A 13,867-nucleotide genomic window follows, 5' to 3' on the forward strand; every position below is an offset into this window, starting at 1 on the left:
ACCTCTGGTATGTCTCTGGAAAGCAGCCAACATACCCCAAGCTGTCATCACGACAGACCCAGATGGGAGCTCACCTGGCCAGACCTAAACTCATTTTGACACATGGTGGAAGGTGTAAGGCCCCAGCCCCGATGGCCACTGCAGCCCATCGATGCACTGCTAGCCCTGGGAGGCCCTGCTGTCATGCCTCTGGCCTAAATCAGACTGTCCTCTCCCCTCTCCCTTGACCAGCACCCCCTTCCCTGGCTTATTGAGGCCTCTGCCTAAACCACGTCTCCTCTGGGAAGCCTTCCTATCCCCGCCTTCCCAGGCTGAGTTGGCCCCGCCTGTAGCCCTGGCGATTCATTAATCATTAATCATTAGCAAATAAGTCAACCCCTGCTGCTCTCCCCACAGCATAACCCAAGCAGAGGGCCTGGTGAAGAACAGCTCAACTGCACACCTCCTTCTGCAGGGTGAGGCAGCTGCACCTGTGACTTGGCGTTCATTTTTGCCAACACCATGTCTCTTCTCTGCCACAGCATCTCAGTCTGTGCAGCTCAAGCCTCCCCAGAAGCATCTCTCAGGCCACCTGCTGCCCATTATACAACACCTTGCTCCTCAGGCTATCCCTAGCACCCCCCTGCCCCTGCCAATATACCCTCCAACTTTGAGGATTCTCCATTGAGGTGATTTCAAATGACATGGTAACAAACAGAGATTTGATTTGATTTTCATAGATTCTTATTTCCTTGTCAGAGCCACTTAAAAGGGAGCTAGGTGAATCCCCAGCTGGTGACTGTGAAGGGCCTGAGTTAGAGTGAGAAAAAGAGAAGGTATTGTATCTAGGGTAATCAGGGAAGGCTTCGAAGAAGAGGGGGATTTAACCTGTAACTTTCGTGACAAGGAAGGACATTCTAGGCCAAGGAAATAGCACAGGCGAAGGTGTGGAAGCCTGAGACAGGATGCAGCGTTCCAGGACCCTGCAGTGGTTTGGTGTCATAGGAGCTGGAGGGGTGACGGAAGGAGTAGGAGGTAATGCTGAAAGGGTGAGGAAAAGGGTGAAAGTGCCTTGCAGGGGAGCATAGACTCGATGCTGGAGACCGGGGTTTCCCAGGCGTGTTCTCCAAACACCAGGCCCAGGGAGTTCTCTGCTCCAGAGGAGGGGTGGGATTCTCTATTCTCCACTTGGTGACTTCCTCCGACACAGCCGCTACTGTAAAAACTTTCATAGTAATTACCTGGGGCTATCTGCAAGGCACTGGGCCACGCTCTAACCACGGCACATGCAGCACTGTATGACCCACATCACAACCCTATGATCTAGGTACTGTTGCATTATCCCCATTTTACAGGGAAGTTAAGAAATGTTCCCAAGGTCACACAGCTGGTTGAAGGTAGAGCTGAGGTTTTAACTCTAGCAGTCTGACTTTGAGCTGTCTCAGGGGAAATAACGTGCTTAACTTTTTGTTTCGTCCAGCATTTCCTAAACTTCCTTTTGATGTAATTATGGAAAAATTGTCTTGCACATCTAGTGACATTGCAAAAGGCAGTTGATTCTTTATCAATGGTGAACTATTATAGGATTCTGACCCAGGAGACTTGATTTGATTTGCAAATATTCTTAGTAAACTCATTATCAGTCACCTACACTTTAGTGTGAATTAGTCTGTTCTTGGGGTCTCTCCACTTTCTTATAAGCTTCCTGAAGGCAGGGCAGGTACTGTCTGATTCACTGTTGTGTTCCTAGTACCCAGGGGGTGTGGCACACTAAATGGTGCTATAAGAACATTTGCTAGAGTGAGTTGAAATTCTCCTGTTGAAGACAGTAGGAACAGTGGAAAGAAAGGCTGTAGTCTGGTAGGCAGGTAGTGGTAGGGTCAGCCTGTGGGAGAGAGGAGTCAGTGGTGGCTGTAGGGCATGTCCTGGGAATGGGAGTCATGGAGCTGCAGTAGAAAGCAAGACTCACCTATATCATGGCACAGCTAAAGGCCAGGTCTGGACTGGGTGTGGTGGCTCACGCCTGCAGTCCCAACACATTAGGAGGCCAAGATGGGAGGATTGTTTGAGCCCAGGAGTTGATCAAAACACAAATCCAAATACCTACTTAGCATGTTTTCTCTTCTGGGAAGTAACTAACCACCTGATTATTTGGAAAATGAGGCATTTGTTGGAGTTGAAGGCGTAGCAAGAAACTTTTGGTTTTAAGAGTCAAAGTCAGAGAAACAAAAACTCTCAGATTTGTATTCACCCCCACCCCCCACCCCCAAGCTACTGCAAAGAGCAGGGGCTTTGGAAGATTGGTTTGTTGAAATGAAGCTCCTTAGACGAAGGTACCTGGGCCCATTTCTCTCATTCTAAAAACGACAAGACTGATACCCAGAGACGGCAAGGCCACAGAGCTGATTAAATTGGGATCAGAATCTTCTCAGTCAGGAGCTCTGTCCATGGCTTCAGAGCCTGTGCCCCAGTCCCTTCTCCCCAACTCTCCCCTACGCCCCACTTGGCCCGTCCTCTTCATCCTCTGCCCCTGTCTCCTATGTCAGGAGGAGGAAGCCCCTGTGTGCACCCCACCCTTTACCTCCCACCCTCACTGTAGACTGCACTTCCCATTCCCTGCTGCCTGCTGCCTGACTGCCCCTAATGAGATTACAGATCTCTGGTGAAATAGACGAGGGTTAATTCCCCCTGGCTTTACAGGGCAGGGCAGGCCAGGCCACAAGAAATAGCAAAAAGACACCTATTCTCCAAAGCACTAAGTGTGATAATGACCCTAAGAGTCCGTTCCCCTGTTCAGCATGCCAGGGTTCACACTGCGTTTCCAAATACCCTCTGGGTGGAATTTTGTACCAGCCCTAACAAAGTAGATGCTGTTATCATCTCTATTTTACAGATGGAGAAACTGAGGCACAGTGAGATGAAATGCTTGTCTGAGGTCACACAGCTAGTAAGTGGCAGAGCTGGGACCTGAATGTGGGTCTCTTGGGCTCTGTCATCTTTAAAAAATAATAGGCCCAGAGAGCCTGCAGGGTGCCCAGCACCAGGCTTGAAACAGCCCTGAAGCATCTACGTCCCATTTCCCGGTGAGTGGCACAGCCCACCTTTGAACTCAGGTCCCCTAGACTCAAATCTACGTTCCCCGCAATACTGCCAAGCACCCTTGAACCTATCTGCCTGTTCAAGTGGTGGAAACAGACTGGCCTAGCCCTGACTTCTGACCTCTGTGACCATGGCCAAGGGACTGGCTTCTGGGGTATCAGCCTCCCTTTCTGAAAAATGAAGGTGGGAACCCTGGGATCTTTGGGACAATTCCCTGTGATTGGCATAGCTAAGGCAGCCAGCACACAGGTCTGGCCCGCAGCACATGCACCCACCCACCTCAGTTTCCTTATCTGTAAAATGGTGATATTAATAGTACTTATTTCTTGGGACTGGTGTTAGGATTAAATATGCCAGTACATGTAACATTCTTCTAGAATGGCACCTGGTGCACAGTAAATGCTTAATTAATGTTGAGGGAAACTGATATCTTACTGTCTTGTTTTTGATTCTTTCTGGAAGGAAGCAGGGGTAAAGATCAAAGCAACCAAGCAAATGTTCCTCTTGTTCCTCCCAGTACCTGGTCCACTCAACTGTTTAAGAGGAATGCTTGGCTTTGAGGCCTGAACTCCCAGACCACGTGGTCTGCTCTAATTTCCCAGGCCCTAATCTGCTCCCAGCTCCTAATGATGCAGCTGGTAATAGGATTGTGGCTTCCCTCTAAGGCGGCCACACGGGCATGGCCGTGGGGCTGGCGACTGGTGTTTAGCAACTCCGACCACCTGCCTGCTGAGGGGCTAGAGCCCTCAGCCCAGACCCTGTGCCCCCGGCTGGGCTCTCATGCGTGGAATGGTGCTGTGCCCCTTGCCAGCAGGCCAGGCTCGCCATGGTGCCGCATGCCATCTTGGCACGGGGGAGGGACGTGTGCAGGCGGAATGGACTACTCATCCTGTCTGTGCTGTCTGTCATCGTGGGCTGCCTCCTCGGCTTCTTCTTGAGGACCCGGCACCTGTCACCACAGGTCAGCCACCCAGAGCATCTCGGGGCCCCTGTCCAGGAGGGGTGTGTGGGCCTGAGGGATCTGGGGTCCCATTCTAGCATCACAGCTCCCTGGTGCCATGACAGTGTGTGAATCCCTCTGCCTCTCTGGGTCCTGGTTTTCTCATCTGTAACATGGGTGTGATAAACACTTTGCAGGACTAGAGGGAGGAACCAGTGATGTGGCTGGGGAGTGATTACAAACCCAGCACCATCAGGTGAGGAGAGGCGAGGGTGCCTCATGACGACAAACACAGGGCCAAGAGCTGTGGCGGGGAAAGAGGGGGGTCTTGTGTGAGTTCAAACAGGCACCAGAGAACACCTCCTAAAGGCTGCTCAAATGACAAGAGATCCAGGAAGGGTGCTCTAGGCAGAGGTGACAGCAGATGCCAGGTGCAGCGGCCAGAGCGCAGAGGCCAGCAGGCCCATAGGTCCCATCGCCACACGTGGGCTTGCGGCAACCATGAGATGCTTTTGGGCAGAAGAGCGACAGGCCAGTTTGGAGCTTGGGAGACCCCTCAGGTGCTGAGTGGAGAGGGTGATTCTGGGGCAGGCAGGGGGCCCAGAAGGGGCAGCTTGGGGGAGATGTGGCAGTGCAGACAAAAGGGACAGACGTGAGAACTGTTTTTAAAAGGGGAAGTTTCAGGATGTGGGGGCCGATTGGATGTGGGCTGGGGGACAGGAAGGGGAGCCAGGCCCCGGGTTTCCAGCCTGTGTGACTGCCATGAGGAAGCTGCCTTGCCTGGGAAAGAGCCCCTTTCCCTGTCAGCCCCCATCTCCTACAGGAGAGGGAGGGACATTCCCATGGTGTTAAGGAAAAAGTCATTCTGCCACTTGTTAAACTGGTAAGGAAGGCTCTATTCAGGACTATTGTGGTAGGGGGGTAGGTATCAAGACCTCCTGGGGAGAGAGATGGGACCCAGCCACAAATACAACAAAGACGGCTGGAGATTTATAGCCAGCGAGCAGAAGGAGGGGGTCGGGGACAGAAAATGACTACAGGAGACATCAGGGTAGGAGGATTCTTGTTGAAGGCAGGCCAGGGTGATCAGACATTGATCTGGGATGAGGAATTTGATCCAGTATCGGGATGCTGGAGGGTGAGGGATCCTCACTAAACTGACATGGCAGGACTTTTGCTACAGCTGGACTATGCAGGCTGAAGACAAGGCCCAAGGACAAAGCCTAGTGGAAAAGAGGGCTCAGAGGAGCCTGTCTAAAGTGTGGTCAAGGAGAGAGGCTTTGTCAATGGGCTCCTGGATGAGTCCGTATTCCCAGAAAGTCCTCTTCCCACAGCTCACTAATGTCTAATGCCATCTCTACAATTGGGTCAGGCATTAGACTTTGTCTTCCATTAAGAGGAAAATGCCCACTCCTGGAGAACTGAGCCACGACTATAGTGACCCTGTTAAGCCTTGAACAGTTATTTAGGAAGAAGCATGGACTCTGGAGGCAGAGAAACCCTGAACTTTGACTCTGCTAGCAAACGGCTAGGCAATATCATCTCTCCTCCCTGGGCCTCAGTTTCCTTGTCTGTAAAATGGGATGTGGGGCAGTATATGTCTACTGGAATTGTTATGAGGAATAAACCAAGGATTCATCAATGCCAAGCATACAGTAGGTGCTTACTACGTGTTACTTCCCCCTCCCTCCCTTATCTACCTGTTAAAGTCCTATCTACATCAGGAACCATCTCATCGTCCATAGCTGATGAAAATAACTGTAACCCAGCTGCTGGCTGCCTGGCTTCAGAGCTGGTTATATGGGTGTCTCTTTCTCCCACCAAGCTGCATACTGCTGAACAACATATGGGTGTTTTTTTTTTTTTAACCAAAACGTGAGCCTAGCCTTGTGTCAGGCACAGAGAGAACGCTCAACTATCTGCTGCATTAAACTGGCAATGGAACAAAAAAATCTGCAATCTGTTCTCTTTAATTTTCCTCAGCAACAAAAATATATCTCCTGCAGGAAGATTATTTTGTGAAAACAAATTGGAATGCCTATTACTAAAAGCCAAACTCATCTGGGGCCTACTTTGCCAAAGCTGCCTTTCCCATCTGTTTGGAAATGCAAATGTATTCCGGTCTGGATTAACCTGCCAGATAAATTGAAGGAAGGATGTAGAGGCTTAGAACAATTATTTGGCAGAAACTGGCTTTCTCAGCATCTTACTTTGAAATCTGGGATTTCTCTGTTTGATCTCTTTGCCTGTGACTCAGAAACTAAACCTTCTTGTTTTGTAAGCTTATGCAACAGGCAAAAATCATAAACAATATGGAAAATGGTAGAATGTTCTATTTGTGAAAAGAACTTTTATCCTTGATAAAATCACAGGATTTTATCTTGGTGTATGAGTATCTCATTTAAAAATACTGAGCATTTTGAGACTTCCAGTTAAACCATGGTGAATCACAGGTGTATCCATTTTTTTCCCTCCTTCCTAGAATTCCACTAACATTTTAGTAATGGGATTTTTAAAAGGTAAAACCACCAAGAATAAAGAGAATATAAAAGCAGACAGTTGAGAAAAAGAAATCGAGAGGCTACAACAAATTAGATAATATGGAGGTGGGTGGAGCTGATGACCTCGTTCACAGAAAGCTGGAATCTTAGTCTGTGGAAGTTGATACCAAGTCAGTTTGTCTTGCAGACTCCAGAACATAAAAGAGCAAGATGCTGCACTAGGCAGGGTGAGGCTGGGGTTGAAAGCCTGGGCATGGTTTGGAGTTTTGTAACCAGAGCAGTTAGACCCCTAGGGACCTTCCGATTCAGTCGGGGGACTCATCCACCCATCTCCACCCACTGCCTGCCCCAAGGAACCAGAGAAGCTGGACTTGAGGGTATTGGGCCACCCCTGTGCGTGTTGGGGAGAGGGCCATGCTGAGGCACCTACTTCAAACTAATTAACAGACATCCTTGTCTGAGTGGGGTCCCCAGCACAGTTTCAGATCGCTGTCAGCTGAGCTTAGGCACCATGTCATTCCTCAGCCAAAGGCAGGATGAGACTTCTCTCACTGAGGCCTCAGAGAAAAGATCTCTAAATTCTGCTATAAAGGAGACTCCTCTACCATCCCACCCAGCCCCAGTGAAAAAGCCAGATCAGCACCTGTCACCCTGCCCTGAGGGCCGTCAGTTGACAAACCCTACTCATACATGCAGAAGTTTAGCGCTTCAAACTTACATACGAGCAGAAAGCCACGCCACCAGAAATGTGAGGAGGCTCCTAATGTGAAACAGAGTAAATGAAGAGAAAAGGGGGTCTCTAATGAGAGAAACAAAGAGAAAAGTGGGTCTCTAATGAAGCAGAGACAAGGCAGGGAGGAGAAGGAAGCTTTGTAAATCTCCTCTTAAGCTTTCTGGAGCTTCGAGTGAAGATATAGTTACCGTACAACAGAGGGGATGTGAAAAGAAGGAACAATCAGAGAACAAGAAAGAATCTGGGGAAATTAAAAATAGAAGAACTAAGATAAAAATGTGAGTAGCTGCCCAACACATAGAAAGGATAAATACTCGAAGTGTTGGAGACCCCGAATACCCTGATTTGAACATTACACAGTGTATTTAACAATATACCAACTGTATCCCATAAATATGTACAAATATTATATATTAATATAAAAACTTTGCCTAGGCCTGGTGGCTCATGCCCGTAATCCTAGCACTTTGGGAGGCCAAGGTGGGTGGATTGCCTGACCCCAGGCATTCAAGGCCAGCCTGGGCAACATGGTGTGAGACCCCATCTCCAAAAAAAAAAAAAAAAAATTAATGTCAATAACTGGGATAAAGTTGTAGAAATCTCCCAGAAACTAGAACAAAAATAAATGAAAATAGAAAAAGAAAATATAAGAAAATTAGAATGTTCAATGTCCAGCTACCTAATGACACTTTTAGAGACAGCTAACAGAAGAAAAATAGAGGAGAAACAGTTTGCAGAGAATCTAAGCAGTTTCTCAGAAGTGAAAGGCAAGCATAGCACTGTCAATTTTGTTTACAAAAGAAAGAAAACCCCATACTATGGCCCATCACCATGAAATTACCAAAAAGTGGAGATAAACAGATGATCTTTGGATGGTTCTGGTGGAATAAAACCAACCTCATCTAAGGAACAGGAAATCAGAATGGCTTTGAACATCTTAAGCAAACTGGAAGCTAGAAGACAAGGGAGAAACACCTTCTAAACCTGAGGAGAAATTATTTCCAACGAAGTATCTCACACATGGCCAGGCTAATATCAGAGGTAAAGGTAGAATAAAGGCATTTTTACTCATGTAAGGACTCAGAAAAGTTTATCTCCCATCCACTCTTTCTCAGAAAGCTACCAAAGGAGATGTTTCAGCAAAACAAGGAAGTAAACCAAGAGGACAAGGGATCCCAGAAACAGGGGGCCCTCTAAAGGACAAGTCCCAGAATGACAACCAAGAAGGAAACCATGACAAGCACTGAGCCTAGAGAGCAGTCAGTCCAAACTGGAGCAGGAAAGTGGAAAGCTCACAGACCAAGGCCCCAGGCAGGATAAAAGAGAACCGATGTGCTTGAGAGAGCAGAAAATACTATTGTTAGGTAGTTTAGTGGACATGTTAAAATGTTTGGAAGAAATTAGTGGGTGATTCCCAGAAAACAAGACAAATAAAAATCAGTCAATTAACTTTAGGCTACAAGCAAGGAGGCATGGTTGTAGTACATTACTTGGCTCAACGGTAAACACTGTTTGGCGATCAAAACATTGTAAATCTTGATTTACCAAAAAATTGATATAAATATAATGCTGAAATAGGTGGAGAGAAAGGGAGTAAGAACTAACTCCTCATCAATCATGGCAGGGAAGTTGATAGATGTCAAAATGATGAATCAAGAAATAGCATTATGACCATATTATCTAGAAATAATGATACTACGGGAAACAGCTAGAAGAATTGAGCATGTTCACTACTGGGAAGTTGCAAGATAGGGATACAGAGAGGTGAGGCAAGAGCTGCCTTTTTATCAGTAGAGAACTTTTTTTTTTTTTTTTTTTTTTTTTTGAGATAGAGTCTCCCTCTGTTGCCCAGGCTGGAGTGCAGTGGTGCGATCTTAGCTCACTGCAATCCTCGCCTCCCGGGTTCAAGCGAATCTTGTGCTTCAGCCTCCTGAGTAGCTGGGACTACAGGGATGCACCACCATGCCCAGCTAATTTTTGTATTTTTAGTAGAGACAGGGTTTTGCCATGTTGGCTGGGCTGGTCTCGAACTCTTGACCTCAAGTGATCCACCTACCTTGGCCTCCCAAAGTGCTGGGATTACAGGCATAAGCCACCGAGCCTGGCTATTAGAGCACTTTTAACTTAAAGAATATATACATGTGGGTGCCAGTGCAGTGGCTCACACCTATAATCCCAGCACTTTGGGAGGCCTAGCTGGGAGGACTGTTTGAGTCCAGGAGTTTGAGACTAGTCTGGGCAACATGGTGAGACCCTGTCTCTACAAAAAATACAAAAATTAGCTGGGCTTGGTGGCATACATCTGTGGTCTCAGCTACTCAGGAGCCTGAGGTGTGAAGATTACTTGAGCCCAGGAGGTGGAGGTTGCAGTGAGCTGAGATCATGCCACTGCCCTCCTGCCTGGGTAACAGAATGAGACCTTGTCTCAAAAAAAAAAATATATATATATATATATAATATATATGTTTATATATTATATATGTTTATATATTATATATGTTTATATATTATATATGTTTATATATTATATATGTTTATATATTATATATGTTTATATATTATATATATGCTTATATATTATATATATGTTTATATAAATATATGGACTAAAGTTAATTAAAAATATATTGTTGGCAGGGCGTGGTGGCTCACGCCTGTAATCCAAGCACTTTGGGAGTCCGAGGCGGGCGGATCAACAAGGTCAGGAGATTAAGACCATCCTGGCAAACATGGTGAAACCCCGTCTCTACTAAAATACACAAATTTAGCCCGGCATAGTGGCGCACGCCTGTAGTCCCAGCTACTTGGGAGGGTGAGGCAGGGGGATTGGTTGAACCTGGGAGGCGGAGGTTGCAGTGAGCCGAGATGGCACCACTGCACTGCACTCCAGCCTGGTGACAGAGCAAGACTCTGTCTAAAAAATATATATATAAAATATATAATTATATATATTATTTTATATATATATATATAGAGAGAGAGAGAGAGAGAGAGAGTCATGATGGGCATATTTCTTTAAAAAGCAGATTTTCTGGTGCATTGGAAATGTTAGCAGTCTTGGTCCTGTACTGTGGTTAACATTGGGTGGGTCTGTCACCTCCCTTTCGCGGTTCAGCTTCCTCATCTATCACATGAGTGGGCTGGGCTAGAAGATCTCAAGAGTCCCCTCACAGCACCAACATTTGATGATTTGGAGATTTTTAAAGCATCAGATCGTTAACCAAGTATGTTTGGCTTTGGTTAAAAAAAAATAGTTGCAAGTACAACAATTCAACTTGGATGATGTTTGAAAGTCCATTTGCCTGCCTCGCCCACAACCTCACCCTCTGAAGAAAGTGGCCCCATGCCAGGGTTGCCAGAAGTAGCAGAACTGAATTAAGTTAAAAAATTTTATAAACAGCACACCCAGTTAAGGAGTTTCAGATAAACAGCATTTTTTTTTTTTAGTATAAGAATGAACTATATGTTGTTATCTGAAAGTCTGATTTAACTGGGCTTAGCAGCCCTTCTGCTTCAGTTGTCAGGTCCTGGTCACGTGACTGTTACTTGGGAGACAGCTTATTGGGCAAGGAGTTGGCGCCTTAGTCAGAGATCTGTGGACAGGCTGGAGCCAGCGGCCTAGGAAGGGGTCAGGCGTAAGAACTCTGGCAAAGGGGGCTGTTTCTACTGCGTGGTGTTGTACCCATTCAATCTGATCCTCTCTCTCTCAGCATTTTCGAGGAGAAGCACTAGAGAATGGACCCAAAACAGATGGAGAAACTGACTCGCAAGAAGGCCATGGTCTGCTTAGGAGTGGGTCTCCTCACCAGCTAGGCTGGGAACTTCTCGGGACAGGAACCCTGCCTAGTTCATGTTGGGGTACCCACTGTGATGCCTGGCACGATGCGGGTTGAATGAATGCATGAACAGTACTCGGCTCTGTCCTCTGGTCACCTGCCATCTGCTACACAAGAGAGATTTTATTCCATGGCTAGGCAGATGCGTGGTGCAGATGGAGGAGAGCTGTTATTTTCAGGATTACCAAACATTGACTGTCATCCAGGCGCTGTGCTAAGTGCTTGCGTGCATTCTCCCGTTTAAGCCCCCCAATGACCCTGTGAGGCAGAGCAGTCCCCCCTTATCCGCCATTTCACTTTCTGTGATTTCAGTTACCGATGGTCTGAGAATGGGTTAGAACAGTACTGTAAGATTTTTTAAGAGAGACCACATTCACATAACTTTTATTACAGTATATTCTAATCGCTCCATTTGATTATTAGTTACTGTTAATCTCTTACTGTGTCTAATTTATGAATTACATTTTATCGTAGGTATGTACATATAGGAAAAAAACAACATCCACAGGGTTCAGTCTCTGGTTTCAGGCATCCAATGGTGGTCTCGGAACCTGTCCGCTGAGAATAAGTAGGGACTACTATAGTTATTACCCTCATGTTACAGATGAGAAAAACACAAAACTCAGAGTGGTCACAGAAGATGCTTAAGGCCACACAGCTTGTGGGGGATTGGTGGAGGCGGGGTGTTTACCAGGATTGGAACCCAGTTCTGTGGCTCCAAAGCCAGTTCTTTCTCCATGGTCTCTGCTGCCCTGTGCTAGACAGGGGAGTCAGATGGGATAGTGCTTCAAAGACTGTGAAGAATGGAACCACTGTGCAGTCTGCATCTCTTGCTATAACCCCAGTTCTTACTGTGTTTTCAGGAAATTAGTTACTTCCAGTTCCCTGGAGAGCTCCTGATGAGGATGCTGAAGATGATGATCCTGCCACTGGTGGTCTCCAGGTGAGAGCGGGGGTTTGACCAGGTGGTCCGGAACCAGGAGGGGAGAGGATGGCTTCTGTTGCTGCCCTGCTCCTGCTGTGGGTGGCTGGACAGCAACCACAGGCCCTGGGATGAGTGTGACTGTGGGGCCTTTATGGGCAGTGCCGTGGGCTGCCGGCTTCTGAGTCATTCAGTGGCCCCAGTTGTTGGTTCCATCCAGTAGAATTTTTAGTGGATAGAACAGGTGATTTGGAATCAACGGATATGACCCGACTCCAAGATAGCTCAAGGCCAGGGAGTTGAGGGATGGCTTCCCAGAGGAGGGGCTGTTCATGGTAATGCAGCAAGGCCTGGGGAAAAGAGAACTAACTCTGAGGATACTCCAGTGATCATATCCTGGCTTGGCTGTGTAACCTTGGACGTATTACCTCACCTCTCTACGCCTCAGTTTCCTCATCTGTAAAATGGGAATAACAACACCTACTTCGAAGGGTTGTCATGAAGACTATATGCTTGTGTATGCTGAGCACTCAGGAGGTTGGGACTTGGGGACAAGGGCGGGATGGTGCGAGATGAATTTGGAGGGTGAGCTCTTGCCCAATCATGAAAGACCTTGAACACCAGGCTGAAGAATTCAGACCTTACCCAGTAGGGTGCGGGCCATGGAAATCATGGGAGATCACTTGGTCCCTTTCACTGATGTGCTAGGTGAACTTGAGCAACCCTATCCCTGTCCAGGTCTTGAGTATTCCAGATGTGTAATGAGTGGCTGCTCCAAGTGGTGTCTAAGAGCCTTTTGCTCCGAGGCCATGAGAAATCTTCATCTTCCAGGACTGCTCTGCGGAGAGGAAAGAGGATGAGCCTCTGCTTGTGTTCTGCCTCCCAGCCTCCCTGCTGCTGAGCAGTGAGCCAGCTCCTTGGACCTCTCCCCTTTGTGAAGTAGAGATAATCCCCAGGCCAAGGGCGCTTTGTATTTTCTGCACAGAGGCCTTTGCAAGCAGCATTTAAATCTCTCAGGACTCAGCCTTCAAGGCTCTGCTGAAATGCTACCTCCCTCAGGAAGCCTTCCTGACTCCTCAACTCACTCTAGTGACTGTCTCCTCTTTCTGCATCTTTGGAGTCATTCACTGAGCCAGTGAATCTGTCAGGGTCAGCAGTCCTCTGTGTTGCTGAATCTGTACGACACGTCCAGTTCTTCCACACGGCCTCTCCAGAGCCATGGGTGCAGCTGATTACTCTCGCCCTCATGAAATGCCCTTCCCTATGGACTCACACTCTCCTAACTTTTTGCCTGCTTTCTGCCCCTCCATCTTGGTCTCTCTCCTTCTACTCAACCTCCAAATGTTCAGTTTCTCCAGCCTTTTCTCATCTAATTTCATAGCTTTAACATACCACCTACAAGCCCAATGCCCCCAGATGGAGATCTCCCCAGACCTCTCCTGTGAGCTCCATACTTCATTAACCAACTGCCTATTTGACATCTCCACTTGGATGTTTCACAAACATTTCAAGTTTTGTTTTGTTTGAGATAGGATCTTGCCCTGTCGCCCAGGCTAGAGTGCAGTGGCACAATCTCAGCTCACTGCAGCCTCGGCTTCCTGGGTTCAAGTGATCCTCCCACCTCAGCCCCCCAAGTAGCTGGGACCACAGGCACACACCACCACACCTGGTTATTTTTTGTATTTTTTGTAGAGACAGGGTCTCACCATGTTGCCCAGGCTGGTCTCAAACTCCTGAGCTCCAGCAATCCACCTGCCTCAGCCTCCCAAAGTGCGGGAATTATAGGCATGAGCCACTGTGCCCAGCCACACTTCAAGTTTAATGTCACCAACTTGAAGTTCCACCCAGAAAACTGCC

The 13,867-nt window shown here is 47.4% G+C and overlaps 1 protein-coding gene and 1 long non-coding RNA gene across 3 annotated transcripts in view; one reads left to right on the plus strand and one right to left on the minus strand.

Moving 5' to 3' along the window:
- LOC129524248 (uncharacterized) overlaps positions 1-13,867 on the minus strand; it is a 43,154-nt gene that overhangs the window by 19,644 nt on the left and 9,643 nt on the right. The gene's annotated exons all lie outside the window — the stretch shown is intronic.
- The window catches only part of SLC1A7 (solute carrier family 1 member 7), a 59,457-nt gene continuing 49,494 nt past the window's right edge, over positions 3,905-13,867 (plus strand). For both annotated transcript variants that reach the window (XM_063698576.1, XM_063698584.1), the window contains exons 1-2: positions 3,905-4,039; positions 11,952-12,031. In XM_063698576.1, coding sequence (XP_063554646.1) covers positions 3,905-4,039; positions 11,952-12,031 — 215 coding nt within the window. The remainder of the gene's footprint in view (positions 4,040-11,951; positions 12,032-13,867) is intronic.

This window comes from Gorilla gorilla, chromosome 1, assembly GCF_029281585.2.
Source record: "Gorilla gorilla gorilla isolate KB3781 chromosome 1, NHGRI_mGorGor1-v2.1_pri, whole genome shotgun sequence".
Lineage (NCBI taxonomy): Eukaryota > Metazoa > Chordata > Mammalia > Primates > Hominidae > Gorilla > Gorilla gorilla.